Source organism: Melanerpes formicivorus, unplaced genomic scaffold (assembly GCF_026170545.1).
Source record: "Melanerpes formicivorus ecotype bairdi unplaced genomic scaffold, bMelFor1.0.p_v2 SCAF_12, whole genome shotgun sequence".
Classification (NCBI taxonomy): domain Eukaryota; kingdom Metazoa; phylum Chordata; class Aves; order Piciformes; family Picidae; genus Melanerpes; species Melanerpes formicivorus.
This window is the reverse complement of record NW_027142364.1, coordinates 9,495,182-9,514,122: the sequence shown is the minus strand read 5'-3', so window position 1 is coordinate 9,514,122 and position 18,941 is coordinate 9,495,182. Positions and strand designations below refer to the sequence as shown.

Below are 18,941 nucleotides of genomic sequence, written 5' to 3'. Positions count from 1 at the left end.
CCATGAAATATCTTTAATTTAGAGGCTTTTTTTTTCCTTTGGCATGGTATTAATAGAGCATGCAAGACATAAATGTATTCAGAAACAACTGTTCAGTATTACCTGGAGGTCAGATCTAGCTCTGTACCTGCTGAGAGCAGAACCCCCTTTATCTTCACCAGGCAGAGCTGTGGTCCGTTTTTGCTACAAGGTATTGGAAACAGTCTGAGGCCATTCTGCTTTCAACCTGCTTTCATTCTGCTTTCAACCTTTTTTTACACGGGGAGAGTATATTTATTTCATTCAGCTCACCCTCTACACCAGTACTGAGTTGAGTTTTCTAGTCTGGTGTTTATTTGTTTTCTCTTTTAGATTGGAACAAAGGATAGATGTGGGGTTTCCTTCCAGATTACTTTTGAGGAATACCTCCATTGCATTGGATGCTTTACATATATCAGCTATGCTTGGGGGAGAGGGGATAAATAGCTGAAATAACTTTTAATTTCAGCTGGTTCGCATCATGAATCCTTGATCATAGTGTCACAGAATGGTAGGGGTTGGAAGGTACCTCTGGAGATCATGGAGTCCAACTGCCCCCTACCAAGGCAGGATCACCTAGGGGGTGACCCAGACAGGTCTTGAAAGTCTAGGGAAGGAGATTGCACCACTTCTCTGAGCCACCTGCTCCAGTGGTTTGGCACCCATAAATCAAAGAAGTTCCTCCTCGTTTAGATGAAACTTCTTAGGCTTAAGTTTGTGCCTGTTACCCTTTGTCCTGTCACTGGGCACCACTGAAAGAAAGACTGGTCCCATTCTGCTGACACCCACCCTTGAAGTATTTATAAGCATTCATAAGATTCCCTCTCAAAAGACCCAGCTCCTTTTTGGTCACAGGTGTTGGGCTACACCCCCCACACCCCCCCAAAAAAAAGTGACTCTTTTATCACAGAAGTTACCTGACTGTGAAGTCAGTGCTGCTGTAAACAGATTCCATCACAGAGGAATCATATTACAGTAGTCTTGGTTACCTTTCACTTAAAATACCTATAGTCACTGATACTGTCTTGTTAGGAGATCAGACTGAGGTCCTTTGCAGGATGCTTTGTATAGTTTTCCCTCCTCTCTAAATGGGAAGGAAGAAGATAAGGGAAAAGCTAAACCAAAATCCAGGTTATTGTAATTTGAAGATTTGGTGACTGTTATTCCTAACGTAAAACCAGTGGAATATGAGGGCTATTGGAAGCTTTGTAATTTGTTTGAACCAAATAGCTCTAGTGATTTATGGCTAAAGGTAAGACTTTGTGTCATTTTAAATTCCAGGCAAGCACCTAAGGAAGCCAGTAAAGGAAATGACAAGGTTATGTTCACTAGCAAGTGCTTAAATCTTTCTATACGGTGCAGCTCTGAGCAGTTATAGCTGTGGGAGCAGTGCCTTGTTTTGATTTTGCATGAACTGGCATTTAATCTGGACTTGGCAACTCCTCTTTAAAAAGGGCTGGTAGGTATCAATGTATTTGAAACACAAAAATGTAATCCCATCTTTTATTTTAGAAAGTATACTTCTCTATGCATATTATGTGTTGGAGAGGATTAAAATCTTCTGGATTTGCTTTATGGAATAAAAATGTGTCCTGCCAGTATGCAAGTATTATGTGACTTGTGAGCATGTTAATGCTGTTGCTGTATTTCTGGTGCAAGAGAGCCCCTACAGCGACAGCTCCTCCAGGGTTTGTTGTCCCTAATAAGGTCTCTCTTAAACCTGCTGTGACTGTTGATTTTAACTTCAGAAACTGCCACTTCACTCCTAGTTACAAATGGGACAGGTGCACTTACTTAGCACTTCAAATATTTTGATGGCTATTACTTAGTAACAGGTTGTCTGCACGAGTTTGAGTGTGAGGAGTGGGTTTTGATTAACTCATGACTTCTTTTGGTGCTTTTGCCTTTTATGTTTAGGAAGTGGTTAGCACAGAGTTAGCACAGTGTCTGTCATTTTGTAAATTCCTCTCTACATTTGTTTGGGTTTAGAAATTGCTTAATTTATACACTACATGCAAATGGTAGTAAATGTTGGCCCAACTGGCTTAAATGTTAATTTAAAAACATATCCATAGATCCGTTCTTAATGCACTCCTAAGAAATTGTCTGTGTCTGGCTCTGCGTTCATTTGAGGTGGCAGGGATAGCAGCAGCTCATTGTTTTGTCCTCTTGCTCCCCTACTAAGTCCCTAAGAAAACTGCTCAATAATTCATTGAGCTACTCACTTAGGGCCATCTATAGCCACAGATGTAAAGTCAGAAGCCTTCTGAGACTTTTCCTCTGGTCCTCCACCCTCAGCATGTCCAGTGACTAAAGCCCAACGGTATGACCCAATATAGTACAGAGAAGTTTAGCTGCTAAAGAAATCTAAATGGAATTCTTGATCTGAATCTGATTCTTGTCTTTGTAAGAAAGCAACAGGGAAAATAAATCTACCTCTGAACAAGTAAAGTGGTAAAAGTCAGTGCTGTGCCATGTGCAGCCTGCTCAGAGCAGGTGTGCAGGGAGCATGTGCAGTGGGAAGCAAACCTAAAAACCCAGTCATCATTGGCCTTCAAGAAAAGAACATGGCTGCAACCTGGACAAAAACTGGTGCCAGCAGAGCTCCCATGAAAACATGCAGGTATCCACATCTCTGGCTACAGAGTGCCAAAGCCTTGTACTGGCAGGCAGCAGAGACAATACCTGAGTCCAATGAGACCAGGGGAATGATCTACTCAGCCAAGTGGCTGAGATAAAGGAATACAGGCATACAGTGCTCCCCACAGAAAAGGCTCCCTATCCTCTCTTCATCTCACCAAATATATCTTAGAGGATAGGAAGCAGCGGCAACATGTTCCTGCCAGATGTAGCAGGCCTGCCACCCCAGTAGCTACTGCACCTCCCCAGGTGGCCTTGACAAACAGATGAGGAGTTCTGCAAGGAGAATCAAATTATGACGAGGATAAAGTAACCAGCTCACTCAGCTTAGAGGTACTGCTGAGGCTGTCACCTATGCTTCCTATCAAAACATCTTCCATAAAGAAAAAAAGATGTGTCCTCATCTCTCCTAGATAATAGGTAAAAAAGATCCTCTTTGATGAGACCTTTAGTTCCTCAAAGCCTTTCCATTTTTTTGCTACAGTGTCTGAGGATATCAAGAAGACAACAGCTCTCTACTCCCAACATAGCTGTTTTATAAGGTAAAAAATCTAGGTATTGCTAACCCTGTAGGGTTTATCATCTCACACAGGTGACCTCAATTGGAATGTTCCTCAAGAAACTGCAGCCCAGAAAAGCTGAGAAAGGTCAGTGTGTGTCTAACAGCTGATTGATTGTTGACCATTTGATCTTTTTGAAATACTGTGTGCAGTATTGAAAGTAGCAACTGTTGGTCACCAGTATTTTAGTAGATAACGGTGTGTCTAAGGACTTGCTTCCTGCTGCAGTGTAACACACTCGAGCAGAAAGCTGCTGCAGTGGATCCTGCCATGTGTTAAAGTAGGTCAGATATTGCATAAGATGTCATTACTGGAAACTGCTGTAGGCTGACTTGCATATAAAAACTCAGCAGTGCAACTAGCAAATGCACTCTGACAAACAAAAATGCAGCCACGACTCAAACCATAACAAGAGAGCTCTCTGAAATTCCCCTAGGACATGAATGGCTGTTTGAATCAGCCACTGAAATGTCTCTGCCCCTTGAGTTCATGTTCCTGATATCTGCTGATCCAGAGTCACCTGCCTGGCTTGTCAGGGGTTTCAGATTGTTTTTGTCTTCAGAGAGCTCAGGCACAAGGCTCCTTAACTCCTTCTGGATTGAAAAAGATATGTTGTGTATTTTCCTGTGCATCAAGCTCCCTTTAAGAACAAACACAATGAAAATCATGTAAAGTAAAGAATCTGTAGTAGCTCTTAGTTTCATAGTTTCATAGTTTCATTCAGGGTTGGAAGGGACGACAAGGATCATCTAGTTCCAACCCCCCTGCCATGGGCAGGGACACCCCACACTAGATCAGGCTGGACAGAGCCTCATCCAGCCTGCTCTTAAACACCCCCAGGGACGGGGCCTCGACCACCTCCCTGGACAACCCATTCCAGGGTTTCACCACTCTCATGGTGAAGAACCTCCTCCTCACATCCAGCCTGAATCTCCCCACCTCCAGCTTCATTCCATTCCCCCTAGTCCTATCACTACCTGATATCCTGAGAAGTCCTTCCCCTGCCTTCCTGTAGGCCCCCTTCAGATACTGGAAGGCGACAATTAGGTCACCTCGGAGCCTTCTCTTCTGCAGACTGTACAGCCCCAACTCCTTCAGTCTGTCCTCATAGGAGAGGTGCTCCAGCCCTCTGATCATCCTCGTGGCCCTTCTCTGGACACGTTCCAGCACCTCCACATCCCTCTTGTAATAGGGGCTCCAGAACTGGACACAGTACTCCAGGTGGGGTCTCACCAGGGCTGAGTAGAGGGGGAGGATCACCTCCCTCGACCTGCTAGCCACACTTCTCCTGATGCAGCCCAGGATCTGATTGGCTTTGCGGGCTGCAAGTGCACACTGAGAGCTCATGTTGAGCTTTTTGTCCACCAGCACCCCCAAGTCTCTCTCCTCAGGGCTATCCTCCAGCCAGTCACTGCCCAGCCTGTATTTGTGCCTGGGATTGCCTCGACCCAGATGCAGGACCCTGCACTTGCTCTTATTGAACTTCATGAGGTTGGCCTGTGCCCACCTCTCCAGCCTGTCAAGGTCCCTCTGGATGGCCTCCCTTCCCTCCAGCGTGTCTGCTGCACCACACAGCTTGAACAGCTACTGCTGATCAGTGAGGACCAATGGGAGTTTGTGAAGAAAAGGACAGAAGGCTCTACAGGCAGGAGCAGTCCTTGCTTTTAGCTTAACCCTGATGTGCCCTGTAGAGAGTGCAGTGCTGTGTTTTATTGCTATGAAGCACAGCTTCATAGCTTCAGAAGAAAATATGGAGTATAGATGCCTGGATATCCGATTTATGTCGTATTTTACATTCTTCATGAGGTTACAAAGAAGTTGTAGATGGAGAGGGAAAACACTAATTCTGGAGATGTAGTATCACCTTTAAAAGCTCATCAGTATGAGTTCTTTTTCTGGTGAGGGTGCATGCTGTAGCTGTGAAACCAGACTGACTTGGTTAGCAATGTTAGCTGGCCCACTCTGTTTCAGTGTCCCTGTGCTTCTCTTTGCTGCATTGGGCAGCAGTAAGAAGTGTGTGGGCCACTTCTACCCAAGTTTGGTGTCTTTCAAGCCTAACCACTGGAAAAGAAAGTCTTCTGTAATTTCTTTTCTTTCTACTGTTATTTTCATATTGTCTTTTTAAACACAATTTTAACTACCTGAAAAGAAATGAGAAAACATTTGAGGGGTTGCACTCACAGTGGGGTGTATCTGGCTGCAATTATCTTTCGGTGCAGTATTCTTGTTTTCAACTGTGAATAGCTCATTTACCACTTGAGGAATGCTTTTTTTTTCCAAAGGTTTGAAATAGGGGCACTCCTCTCCAAAAGGAATTAATGAGGCCTGGCAACAATTCTTTGGACTCTGCAGGTATTTATGAAAACCCTTCATCCACCAGTGCTGCCATTTTTCTCAGAAGTGGTGTGTTTCTGGTGATAGACCTTTTTTTTTTTTCCCCTATCATGAAAATCACACAGTTCCTATATTTAAGTAGATAAATGTTTCAATACCAATCATCTCAGGAACACACACAATCATACAGTTCCATGAGCCAGAAGGAGCTTCAGTTAATATACAACCCCAATTAGGTCTCTGGCAGTGCAAAAGCTTATATCCTTCATTTACTACTCAAAGCCAACCAATACTGATCTGCTAAATGCTCTGATACAGTTGACTCAGGCGTGTGGTGATGGCCTCTAGACAGGACAGACCTATCACATTCCACCTTATTTTAATAGTCTTCTTACATTGCCTGCAGCCAGAAAACTGTAAGCAGGAGCCTGGCAGAACATGAATAAAGTCTGTAAGGCTAGAATGTTTCCCACTTGGCTTTTAGTCATGCTAATGAGATGATGAGAAAACCTCAACGTTGAGAAGGCTTGAAGATTACAATGACAGTAAAAAGCCCAGGCTTTCCCTGGGCTGCCACGGCCTGGCTGCAGACAGCCAGCACTTGGATTCATTTACATCTCAGACAAAGTTATTAGCAAAAGGTATAGTAGCTTCTTTGGCAGCTTCTTCCCCAATTTGGTTAATTTACCATTAATGATACTTAATTACTTTGTTATGGTAATGTGAAAATGTTATCTTAGTGTTAAGATGATGATAATTAAAAAAAAAAAAAGGGGGGGTGTGTGTTTTGCCAGCACTGAATCTTTCTCCTTGATATTTTTTTTTCCTGCAGGTTCTCCAGAGCTGTTTGTATTTTTTGGCTCTCCAATGTAGTTAAAACAGTTCAAGTTTGTCACCTTTAGAGAGAGGGGAATAGATTTGGATGTAAGACTATTTTTGTCTTTTGCTGCAAAACTCAGGAGTGGTAGCCTTGGTGTTCCTTTGGACAGCCTCACTGGGACTTAGGCAGGAGACTGCACTGTGGCCTCCTCCACTTCCTTATTTGTCTTGATTTTTAATGCAAATTAAATTTGACTTCAAAGAAGATAAAATCCTATATTCCCCTGCATGGAGGGGCTAAGCAGGTTAAAGCCTGTGTGCATTTAGTAGAGCTGTGAAGGAGGAGACTCAGTGGTGATGTTTTCATGCAAGTATGGGGCAGATATGCAAAACAAATAGATCTGTATGCTGCCACCGGTGTGAAAATTCCAGCTGACACTATTTTCTGGGCAGTGAGCACAAACCCAACTTTGGAAGTGCTAGGACAGTGGCAGTTGTCATTGCATTATGCTGGATCAATGGTCTGAGGCCAAATGTATGGTGTTCAACGAGGCCAAGTGCTGGGTCCGGCACTTGTGTCACAAAACCACCATGATCACTCCAAAATTGGGGCAGAGAGGCTGGAAACTTGCTTTGCAGAGAGGAACCTGGGGGTGCTGGCTGACAGCCAGCTGGGCATGAGCCAGTGTGTGCCCAGGTATCCAAGAAGGCCAACAGCCTGGCCTGGCCTGGATCAGGAACGGTGTGGCCAGCAGGAGTAAGGAAGTGCCTGTGCCCCTCTACTCGGCAGTGGTGAGGCCACACCTTGAGTACTGGGGTCAGTTTTGGAGGCCTCACTACATGAAGGACATTGAGGTGCTGCAGTGTGTTCAGAGAAGAGCAAAGAGGCTGATGAAGAGTCTGGAGAACAAGTCCTGTGAGGAGTGACAGAGTAAGTGGAGCTGTTCAGTCTGGAGGAGGCTGAGGAGAGGCCTCGCTCTCCACAGCTCCCTGAAGGGAACTTGGAGTGAGGCGGAGGCCCAGGCCCAGGCAACAAGTAGAATGAGAGGAAATAGCCACAAGTTACACCAGGGGAAGTTTAGGTTGGATATAAGGAAAAAATTCTTCCCTAAAAGGGCCATTGGGCAGTGGAACAGGCTGCCTAGGGAATGGTGGAGTCATCATCCCGGGAGGTGTTTAAAAGACATTTGGGTGAGGAGCTTAGCCACATGGTCTAGCAGTTGTGTACAGGCAGGTGTTAGGTTATGATTAGACTTCATAATCTTGACACCTTTTCCAACCAGGTGATTACATAAGCACAATGTGGCTGTCCTCAGGTCAGCTACCTGCTTTGCCTTTGTGTTTCTGTGTTGTCACACTAAGTCTGCCCCCAGTGCTGTTTGCAGGGCAGGCTGGGCTGGACCTGGCAGAGCCCTTGGTATTGAAGAGCAGCCTGAACAGATGAGCATCTGTTCCTGTACCAAGTGAAACAGGAATAAAAGAGATAGAAGCACAGAAACAGGAAACACATTGAGCTGCTGGGGCATTCAGAAATGGGCAACAAAGTTGGTGAAGGGGCAGCAAAGCTAGAGAACAAGACTTAGGAGGAGACCCTGAAGGAAGTGGATTGTTTATTATGGAGGAGGCTGAGGGGAGACCTCATTGCTCTCTACAGTTCTCCGAAAGATAGTTGGAGTGAAGTGAGGGTCAGTCTTGTCTCCTGAATTACAAGGGATAGGATGGAGGAAATGGCCTCAGTTTGCACCAGGGAGGTTTAGATTGGACATTAGAATAAAATTCTTCCCTGAAAGGGTTCTCAAACACTGGAACCTGAAAGGAGATTGTATTGAGGTGGGGTTTGGTCTCTTCTCCCAAGTAACTAGTGATGGAGTAAGAGGAAATGGTCTGAAATTGTGCCAGGGGAGGTTTAGGTTGGGTTAGAAAAAATGTCTTTCCTGCAAGAGTGTGGTAATGGTTGTGACAGGCAGTGTGAGCAATCTGGCAGTGTAGGCCTAGAGCCTGACATGGTGGTAGGCCGTGCCCAGCATGAGTGCGGAAGTGGCTAGCAGTACAGCAGAACAGTGCTGTGCCCGCTCTGTGTAACCAAAGCAGGGCACTGGTAGCCATAAACATAGAGAGTTATCTTGGAATAACAGGACACACAGGTATATCAACAATCCCACGTGTTAACCAATAATCCACAGTAGTACAGTGTGTGGTCACTCGTGAGGGGCCAATGAAGCCATGCCAGCAATGCCCCCCGAGCTTATATAAGTTGTAAAGTTTTTCTTAACACGCACTTCTTCTGCGCACTCCTTACTAGCCTGTCAGCTCTACTGTCTGCTTTGCACTATGCTTGCTTTATAACAGAACAATGATGAAGCAATAAAGGAACAATACTAGATCATATTGATCAGCCGTATTGGTTCCAATCTCCGTCGTCCCCAGACAAGAGTGGTCAGGCATTGGAACAGGTTGCCCAGGGAGGTGGTGGAGTCACCATCCCTAGAGGTGTTCAAGAAATGTGTGGGCATGGCACTCTGGGACATGGTTTAATGGCCATGGTGGTCTTAGGCTGATGGTTGGACTCAATGATCTTAGAGGTCTTTTCCAATCAAAACCATTCTACGAGTCTGTGAACTTGGCAAATACAGCACACAGCCTAAAGAGAGCAGAGCAATATGGCTGTGCTGGTCACAAGCTGCTACAGCAGTTGATGTAAAGCTCAAGAACTGTCTCTTCCCAAAATGTGAACATGCAAACATTTCTTTTTTCAATGCTTACATATGATGTTGCCTTAAAACATACTGACAATTCTGGAAGCTTTTAGTTAAATTTTACGTTTATTGGCTTGAAAAAGATCTTACCTTTACCACAGAGAAGCCTTCTGTGGAGGGCAACGTGTAGGAGTGCAGTGCATGTGCCATCTGTGGTGAGCTCATACCTTCCCTTCCCATGCACCAACTTGTTCTTCTCCATACCCTTAACCTACTGCTGTTACTGAGACCTCTGAAAGATGGTTAATGTAATTCTGAAAAGCTGGAGGCTTAAATTGCAGCCAGGTAATGCTAGGGCATTTTCCCATTATCTCTGTGAGATCTGAAATAGTTTTTAACTCCTAAAGGTGACAAGGTATGCATGTTCTTGTGGCATGTACTAAACTAGCTTATGCCAGCTGGGAAGACGAGTCTCGCTGTTTTTCACATAATATGGTGTTAATATTTTGTTATTTAGTATCAATTTAACCTTGCATGTTTTTTATGTGTATAGCATTTACTATTTCATTGTTCAATGTTTTTCAAATGAAGGTTGCTAGATCAATGAAATGTATTATTTGTATGCTGTTATTGCTGCATGACCTGGCCTTTAATGTCAAGATGATGAAAACTTGAGTCCTTTGAACCAAGGGAGAGTGTTGATTGCATGTGTTGTAGAATAATGGTGCTTAGGTAACTTTGCCCTTTTGTGACTGTTTGTTGCCTTCTGTTTGCCAGTACTGCTTCCTTTTGATGTCATCTTGTTGGCTTTATATCACTTCCTACTCAGCTATGGCTGTGACAATGGTTTTCAGTTACAGTTTGTGGATCTGGGAGTTCTCTGAGTGACTGGTAAGGGATTCTCAAAAACACAACAAAATCAAGGCCACAAGTGATTGTCTAGGTGGCAGCTGTAAGAACCAGCAGACAGAACACAAACCCTTCAGCAGCTTGTGGGTTTTTTCAGCCCAACAGGCTTGTTTCAGCCATTGTGACAGGACTCTTCCTCCTCTGAACTACACAGGAAGTTTCTTGTGTTTTGTTACCCTTGGACAGTGGTTTCAGCAAGGAGAGAAACCCCAGTGATGCTAGTTTTGGACCCTTTCACAAGATTTCCAGGAGGAGCAGTGGAGCAGGAACTTGGTGTGAAGCAGGATTCCGAAAGCAAAGGTATGTCACTTCTGGGGCAGAGGGACAGGCCCACAGCAGTACAAACGAGCTGTGCTCAGGAGCAACCTACACAAATCACACGCAGCCAGGGACATTACTCGTGACAGTGGACTTCCACAATGAAGTGTTGTTCCAATTTATCTCCTATCCTACACTTAGGGTTGAGACAAAGTTTAATGAATAATAAACCTACACAACTTTGGCTTTTTCTGGTTTCCCTAAACGTTCTGAGATATTTTTTGCTTTCTGACAGAATTTGTGTCCTTCAGCTAAATACAGTTTGAGACTTTTGGGATTTGTTTGTTTGTTTGTTTGCTTTTTAACTAAGGAAAAGATTTGTTATCTTACTGTTTCTGCTCTCAGCAAAGGGCAGCCTAATGCTGCAGCAGTTACCACTGTTCAATCCCCTTAAGAAAACATAGAGATTTATGTGAAGAAAAATACAGAACAGTTTGTGTGATGCTGTCTTATTGGAAAGTCAAAGAAATTCTATCCAAAAGCATCTGTGATTTCAGACACAGCTATTTGCAGACTTCTCTGTTCTTAGAGAATCATGCCAAGTACTTTTCTTAGAAGAATAAAAGGGCTTTAGCATTTTCTGTCTCTATTTTGGGGTGAGGGGAAGGCCCAAGTGAAAACACAGCACAAAGAAATAAAGTAGCTTACAACAAAACCTTCTCATTTTAGATTCTATAGAGGAGAATATTTATTTCAACAACCTTCACTATTAGTTTAATGCTCCAGAATCTTTCTGTAGCAAATTAGGTAGCACTGACACAAAAGGAGGTACAGACACTTTTATTACTGGGATGGAGTGTACCTTCTCATTTCTTCAGTTGTTTTCTTGCCCATAAAACCAGTTTTTAATCTGGTTATCAGGGGCTAACAGGAACCTGCCACATCTATGCATGAAAATGCCTTCCAAAATATGCAACACACTTTAAACAAAAGCAGCTTGTGCTAGAATTTCTTATTACACAAGAAGGACTTTACAGCTTTACAAGTAATTTCCTATTGTCTTTTAACCTTTATTTTCAGCTGGTTTGAGACTGAGAATATTGATTTGTCTTTCTGCACATGGGGAAAAACAAGCACAGTGAAATTACCTGGGGTTTTTGTATTTGGTTGAATTGGAACTGATACAGATGATGAAGAGGGACTTTATTTAATGCTCCCTAAATTCTTACTGTTTGGATACTTGCTAAGAAATATGAGGAAGACAGTTGGAAGAACCTTTAAATGTTTTAAGAGTGATCACAGGACAGAGGATTTAGCACAAGACAGAAGGGTAGCACAGAGAACACTGTGAACTCCTTCCTAGCAGACCTGACTGTTAAATAGGAAGACTGAACCCTTCCAAGGCAGCAGAACTGAAAACTCTGTCTGAAATGGTGCAGTCCTTTAACATGGGAATTGATTAGCTGCTTCTGAGGCCTTCCCTTAGGTACAGATTGGGTGCATGTCCTGATGAGCCAGGGATAATAATATTCCTAAACATTTTGAGAATGACTTTGTCAAAACTGTAACAGTTTCATAAGCTCCTCATCTTTCCCTGAGTAATGACATAAGAAGTTTCTCTTATGGCTGCAACTGCTAGATTGTTGTAGTTATTTTCAAAACACCAGAAGCTGCACTATTTCCTGGACATTAAATTGTAAATAGGAGGCATCTTTGTTTGTTTTATTTGTAAATGAGATACAGGTACTGTCAACATTAACCTTGAGCAACGTTTTTCCACAATGGTTTTCTCAAAACCAGGCAAAATCCTGTAGCCTTGAAATGTTTTTTACTCAGTTCTCCTGCAGTGAAGCTTTACATTCCTGTTCACAGACAACTGTTTTTCTCCGAAGCATACCTAGAGCTTTCACTTCAGCCTGCTGCTCCCCACCCCCATTTTGCCACATACAATTCCCACTTGCAGCATTTTCAGTAAATATTGAATCAAGTATACAGAAATAGCTTCTTCTATAAAATTTCCATTAAAAAAATAACAAGTTTTTATTTACAGTGTTTGCCAGTATAAAATAACACTTCCTATTGCTTCTTATTTGCTAATGCCAGTGTCCTGTTAGGAAAGCAGAACTTGGCTTTTTCTTCTTTCTATGGGGCAGTGTTTAAAGCAGTGTTTAGAGCCTAGCCATGCACAATGTGGTAGTAGAAATTAACAGTATTTGATGAGCACACACAAAAAAATTAACATAGCTTAACTACTGTCTTTCTGCAAAAATAAAACTTTAGTTATAATTTAAAAGTATTTGGAAAGAATGAGAACTATGAAAAATTTAAAACCACACAACAAATAGCTTATAAGTTGAATGTGCAACTTGGACTTTCCTGAAGACACAGGACTTTAGCACAAGAAAAGCCAGAAAAATTTCAGCCACAGTGTTTGTGTGACACTTTATGCCAATACATATGTTGGAGGAGGGGAGAATAAGAAAAGTGGATTAGAAAATCAGTTAAAACTTCACATCCTATACAATCAGTGGCCTCCTAAATTGGATTTGTCGGTGCTTCATTTATTCCAACCCACCAGCTTTACAAATTCTCCCCTGAGTGCAGCATTTGAAGAGGTCACAAAACAGTCTTGCCTGTGGCTGGCCTCATTACAGAATCACAGAATGGCAGAAGTTAGAAGAGACCTCTGGAGATCATCAAGAAGTCCAACACCCCTCCCAAGGTAGGATCACCTAGGACAGGTCACACAGGAATGCATCCAGATGAGTCTTGAAAGTCTCTAGAGGAGATTCCACCACCTCTCTGGGCAGCCTGGTGTGGTGTTCTCCATCACCCTGAAATTGAAGTTCCTCCTCATGTTTAGATGGGACTTCTTATGTTCATGTTTGTGCCTGTTACCCTTTGTCCTGTCACTGAGCACCACTGAAAGAAGTGGTGAAAGAAGACTGCCCCCCCCAACATCCATGCTTGAAGTATTTATAAGCATTGATGAGACACTGCTCAGTCTTCCCTTTTCCAGACTAAAAAGACCCAATTCTCTGTTTCCTCCTAAATGAGAAGTTCTGTTCCCCTAATCATCTCTATTCCCCAACTTATCAGCCCTTTTCTGTACCCTTTCCAGCAAGTCCCTATCCTTCTTGAACCAGGGAGCCCAGAACTGGACACTATTCCAGATGTGGCTCACCAGGCAGAGGGAGAGAACCTCCCTTGACCTACTGTCCACCCTCTTCCTGATGCATCCCTAGATACCATTGGCCTTTTTGGCCAGAAAGGCACATTGCTGGCTCTTTGTCATCCTGTTGTCCATCTGGACTACCAGGTCCTTTCCCCCAGAGCTGCTCTCCAACAAATCAGATGCCACCCCCACCATGCCTTTCCCCTGCCCAAGAAAAAATATTTAAAAAGGGAAAAAAAAGAAAAATCCCCTCAGTCTCATTGAATGTCAAAGTTCAGGGACTGCGTGGTTTCTGTGTTCTAAACATACAAGACAAGTCTCTACATCTTACTTCCATGTAGAATATAATAGATGGTAAAAAGAGCTGTGTGGTGGGGAGACAGCTGGACCTGCCTGTGTATGTCAGTGTTACTTCAGTGCCAAAGGATTCTCTAGGGCAGCTCAGCCAAGTGCCAGCAAACTGACACTGCTGCAAAAGCTTAGCCTGTACTTGCTGGTGAGTTACTTGTGACGTGGTGTGGGAGATGCAGATACAAAGGTTGGCACCTTGGTCTCAGTGCATTATATACACTCCTTTCCGAGGAAGGCGAATGGCCTCCTACCTTCGTTCTCACAGGTCTCTTCCAAGTAGGACTAACACTTCCACAGGTGCTTGTGAGATAGACTGTCACAAGGTTTGCATATACTTCTCTGAAGTGTTGTTCATCTATACAACATGGCTTTAGAGACAAGGGGGTGTGCTGGAAACTCTCTGATGGGGTGTGATTTACCTGGCCTTTTCCTAGGGACATTCTGGGAGCCCCAGCTGAGCCTGGTGTACAAACACATAAAATAGTTGTTACAATAGGGATTTAGCAAAACTAGCAGAAAACCTGGAGATGATTGACTTTGTGGATTTAACCTTTTCTGGTGAATGCTTTAACTTTTGTGGTCAATTAGAATAATTGTCTGTGACTTAAAGGTTTCAATGGGAAGGGCTATGGGTATGTGGTGGTTCTCCTCTGTGGTAGTTCTCCTCTGTGACTGCCTTGGCAGCTTCACTGAAGGCATGAGAATGCAGTCATGATTAATTTCTCTGTTTCCCTCAGCCTGAATAATGAGAACAAACTAAAAGCAAGTCACTGCTAAAGGCTCATTTTGTCCAGGATAAAGTTTCCTATTTACTGCATAGAAAAGTTTGACATCCCTAGCTAGGTTTAACTTTTACACAGCTGTACCCTGCTATCACCTGGTGTATCTAAAGCACTGATACATGGCAAGCCTTGAGTATTTGTGTGGCATGAGAGAATTCATTAGAGCAAGCAGTTGCCAAATATTCTAGCCAATACTAAAGAAGAAATACGTCTGGGCTGCAGGGAGGCTCCTCTATCTGCCTGGCCCTCCTACAGAACTGATCTGATATAGGTCAGCCTGCTTTTCTTAATGGACAAAGGAAAAACTGTTACTCATTTGCCCTGTACTGTGCATAAGCAGCAGGCTTTCACCTGGGATCTGGAGAGTTAGATCTCAGATGTTTCTTTTGCCCAATTTTAAGCAAGGATCCACATGACAGAAAAATGCTGTCTCCCACACATACTCTTTTTATCCAGTTTGTGGTGCTGACAAGCTTTTCTACATCAAATTTTTAAAGCCAAATTTTTTCAAGCACCGAAAAATAAGCCTAGAAATAAAGCTGTTTGCTGCAATATATGAAAAATCACTTACACAGAGCATTATGTCCCTTGCAGCCAGGTGCTTCTGAAGGTATAACTAAGAAATAGTGTTGCAAGACACATAAATATGTCATGCATCAAAATTTAAGTGTTAGCTTTGTCTTACAAGCGATACCAGCTAGTACCAGTTGCTACTTGTTTCATGCCAATACATGTCAAGGGTATTGCAGGAAATACAAGAGGATGATGGCAACTGACTGGGTAGGGAAAACCCAGTGTTGTTAATGAGCATTTTATTCTGGAAGGTATCTGCTGCTGGCTTTCAGAGGGAGGGAAGACTGGCATGTTGAAGCAACTGAGCACAACTGCTGCCATTAGCTTAGTGGGAGCTGTGTGGTTGCTCAATAGTCCCAATCTCCTTGTTACTCATAACTACTCAGAACTCAATTCAGATGCAACAGCTGCATTTTGTCAGGTCCTGCACTGACCTGTTTTGCTTTGGATATTTTTTTGTGGGATTTGTTTGTTGGTTGTCTTTTTCAGTATGCCAGCTAAATCAACATGAACAATTGAAAAGCCTGCCTCAGGTCATACACGAGTGACTATGGCTGGGTAAGACCCAAAATTCTCCTAGTTCCCAGACTTTGGTGTAACCACAAGACCACAGTGCACTAGTTGAACTTCATCCTCAACTGGAACGTGGCACAAAGAATACCAAGGAAATAATTTTCTTTTGAAGTCTCTTCTAAAGGTTTTCACTTGTTTTGTTCTTTTGTATTTAATTAGTTTGGGAAAGATAACTTTCAAAGTCTTAGTTCAACTGTCTAAATAAATGTTATGTGCTCCTAGATTTAATTTTATTTTGTTTAAAGTTGATAGCTTGCAGAGTGCCAGAAAGTAAGTAGTTGTGCAGGGCTGCTTTGAAGGACATGGGCATGAATGGAAGAGAGAGATCTCTTAAGGTCTTCTTCCTCCTGTACAGCCGAAAGCACACTGACTGCTAATAAAATACATTCCATTTCTTGGAAGGAAGCTTTTTTGCCAACTTCATACAGTTCAAGGTGCTCCTCTTTAACAATTGTTTAGGTTTTGCTCTTTCTTCTTTTTATGCAGATCTTGAGAAGGAAATGTGTAAAGTTAAATGTGCCCCTTAGAGGGGAACAACAACTTTAGAAAATGTTCCCCTTTTAAAGAGTTCCTCAAGATCCTGCAAGTATGAAGGGTTTTTGATCTGCTTGCTCCACTGAAAGCTGACTGACAGCAGGTTTTGAAAAAACACTAGGTTTTTAGGAATAAAAGCAATCCTCTGTCTAAATGAAATGTCATTCATGAAGCTGACAATTCCATACCTGGAGCATCTGTGACCTTCTCCTCTAGTTTGAAAAGTGAACCACTTCACTGGAACACATCAACTTTCTCAGCAAGAACATTCTTTTGTATTTGTAAAGCTTTTCTTCACATAGAGGTAGTGCTACAGATTTGGTTGAAGTGAGGTGATGTACACCCCTGAGCCTGCTTTTGCCTGTGAGCCACAAGCACAGGCCAGTCTTCCCCATCTTGCCCAGAGGGTGAACAGCATGTCAGGCATGTAAGAATTCTTTTAATTTGTGCAGTTGTGACTTGTTAGTGTGAGCGAGGTAGCTCTAGCTCCATCAAGAGCTACACCTAATGGTGCTGTCCTAACTGTATCTCCAGTGCAGGAGCTTCAACTCTCTGTGCTTGTGTGCTCCTCATAGTTTTACCTCTCCTGTATGCAGTTTGTTGTGTGTGAACTCCTGTAGAACAGGCAGGTCACTTTTGAGATGGATTAAATTTATCTCACTGCTCAGGTTCGGTGTGTCTGGATCTCATGGTCTTGAGTGCAAGCCTGTCTGTGAAAGATGATGTGGCCAAAACACCCTACACTGTGCTCGAGTCAAGGGATAGTTTGCTGCACTTGCTGAAGCAAGGATTGGTGTGATGAGCTACCTCATCTCCTAACTAACAGAGCCACCATTTCTGAGCTTTACAGCTAATACAGGCCAAGTATTTTCACACAGTATAAAACCTAAAAACAAGTAATGCTATTTTAGACTGGATGTACCTAATTAAAAATAGTTAACTTTGACACTAGCTAAAACACTGGATGTTAGAACACTATGGAAAGAGTGCATCCAGAGCGTGTTTTGCTTTGTAATTCAAGTTTGGGTTTTTAAAAGGTTGTTGTGACTGGATGTGAACTATGGAACACAGAGCCTTCTGTGGGCAAGTCTAATTTGACCGTTCAGGTGGGATCCATGTGCAATTTCAGCCACATATTGTTTGATCCTACTGTTTTTCAAAGGTGCACCAAGATGAGTGCATCAGGAATTGATTTTAAGGAAGCTAATCTGCCATAATCCAAGCTGACTAGAAGGCATGTTGAGGTTTGTTTTTTTTCCTAAGAACCTTATTCTGTGACTTAAGAGTTAGGTGACTTGCCCACCCTGAATTTGAAGATACTGCCCGGAAAACATGCTGCCAGAGATCCTTAACATAGACACCTTTAAAAAAACAAACAAAGTCCACACCACATCCTATAAAATCAAAGGGATTATAAAGTTAGAGCAGTAAAGGAGATGCTATACTGGATACACTAAAATCAGGAATAGATTTAATTTTTCTTCCTTGAAAAAAGCTGGTGCAAAGAATACTGTCTTTATCTTGGCTGTTTAATAATGGCTAACATTCATCACTTTTTTTGGTAATAAATTAGGTCTGCAGTATAAATGAGAATATGAACCTTTCAAAAGAGCTGTACTATTGGTACTTTTAGAGTATCTAAAATGGCTTAAAACTATTTCAAGATTCATTTAATCACTTGCAATTTATATTACTTGAAGAATCTCCTATACAGCAAATTGAACAGAAAAAAAGTAAACATTCTAACAGCCCCTTGTCCCTACAACAAAGTCCACAAGATAGTTTAAAATAGCTATTGCAGCACCTCTGCACATGCTCTCTCCCCTCTTTCCTAAAGCTAGCACAGCCAGCAGACAATGCAAGAACTGGCATTTGTCGACTGTTTCCTTCCCCATCTGGTAAAGACAAGGGGAAGACAAAAACTTAAGACAGAATGTCCCAAAATGGAAAAGGTCAACTTGATGGTTACTTTGCAAAACTTCCAGGGAGTTTCTTCTTTCCCTTGGTTATGGCTGATAAAAGCCACTTTGCTCTGTGTCTACATGTCAGGCTGCGTTCAATCACCCAAAGTTTTCAGTTTCAGCTGTGGATGAATTTGTCTGGAAGTTTCCGTTTTGCATCACTGGACACAGTACAAACCAAAGCTAGAAACTTAAGTAAAATCCAAAGGGAAGATCCCATCAAGAATATTTCTGAGCAGCATTTTGTACATTGTTTTCTACTGTCCTTATTCTGGGGAGGAAGAATCTTCATCTTCATCCTCTTCATCACTGAATGAGCATGGAGTTTCTCCCCGTGATTCAGAGTAGCGCGACGTTGCACTGCTGGACTGTTGATTGCTAGGGGCAAGAAACTGCCCAGTTGCTAAGGCCACTTCAGCATCCAAACACAGCCCCGGATTCTCACTACCAAAATAACAGGATTGTTGAAGTTTAGAGAATGTCTCAGAAAGTTTTGAGCTCTCTTTGTGAACTCAGCTTTTCCTTTAAAGAAATGCTACTAACAAGTAAAAAAAGCTTTACATTTAACACAGCTAACAGCTGTGAAAACTGACAAATATGGGTAAGTTGCATTGAAAAGATCATTGGGTGGCTTTCCTTTTCCACAACCATTAGAATCGCTCAAGGCAAAGAAACCTTAAAGAAGAATAAATCTGTCACAGTTTTGTCAATACACAATCTGAATGTCTGTAATATGAAATGAAGCTGTTAATTTCCCC

General features: G+C 42.6%; 1 protein-coding gene across 1 annotated transcript in view; it reads right to left on the bottom strand.

Moving 5' to 3' along the window:
* Nucleotides 1-10,804: 10,804 nt before the first annotated feature.
* Nucleotides 10,805-18,941, bottom strand: part of TFDP2 (transcription factor Dp-2) — a 45,532-nt gene continuing 37,395 nt past the window's right edge. The window contains exon 13 of the mRNA XM_068145233.1: nucleotides 10,805-18,627. Coding sequence (XP_068001334.1) covers nucleotides 18,450-18,627 — 178 coding nt within the window. The 3' untranslated portion in view covers nucleotides 10,805-18,449. The remainder of the gene's footprint in view (nucleotides 18,628-18,941) is intronic.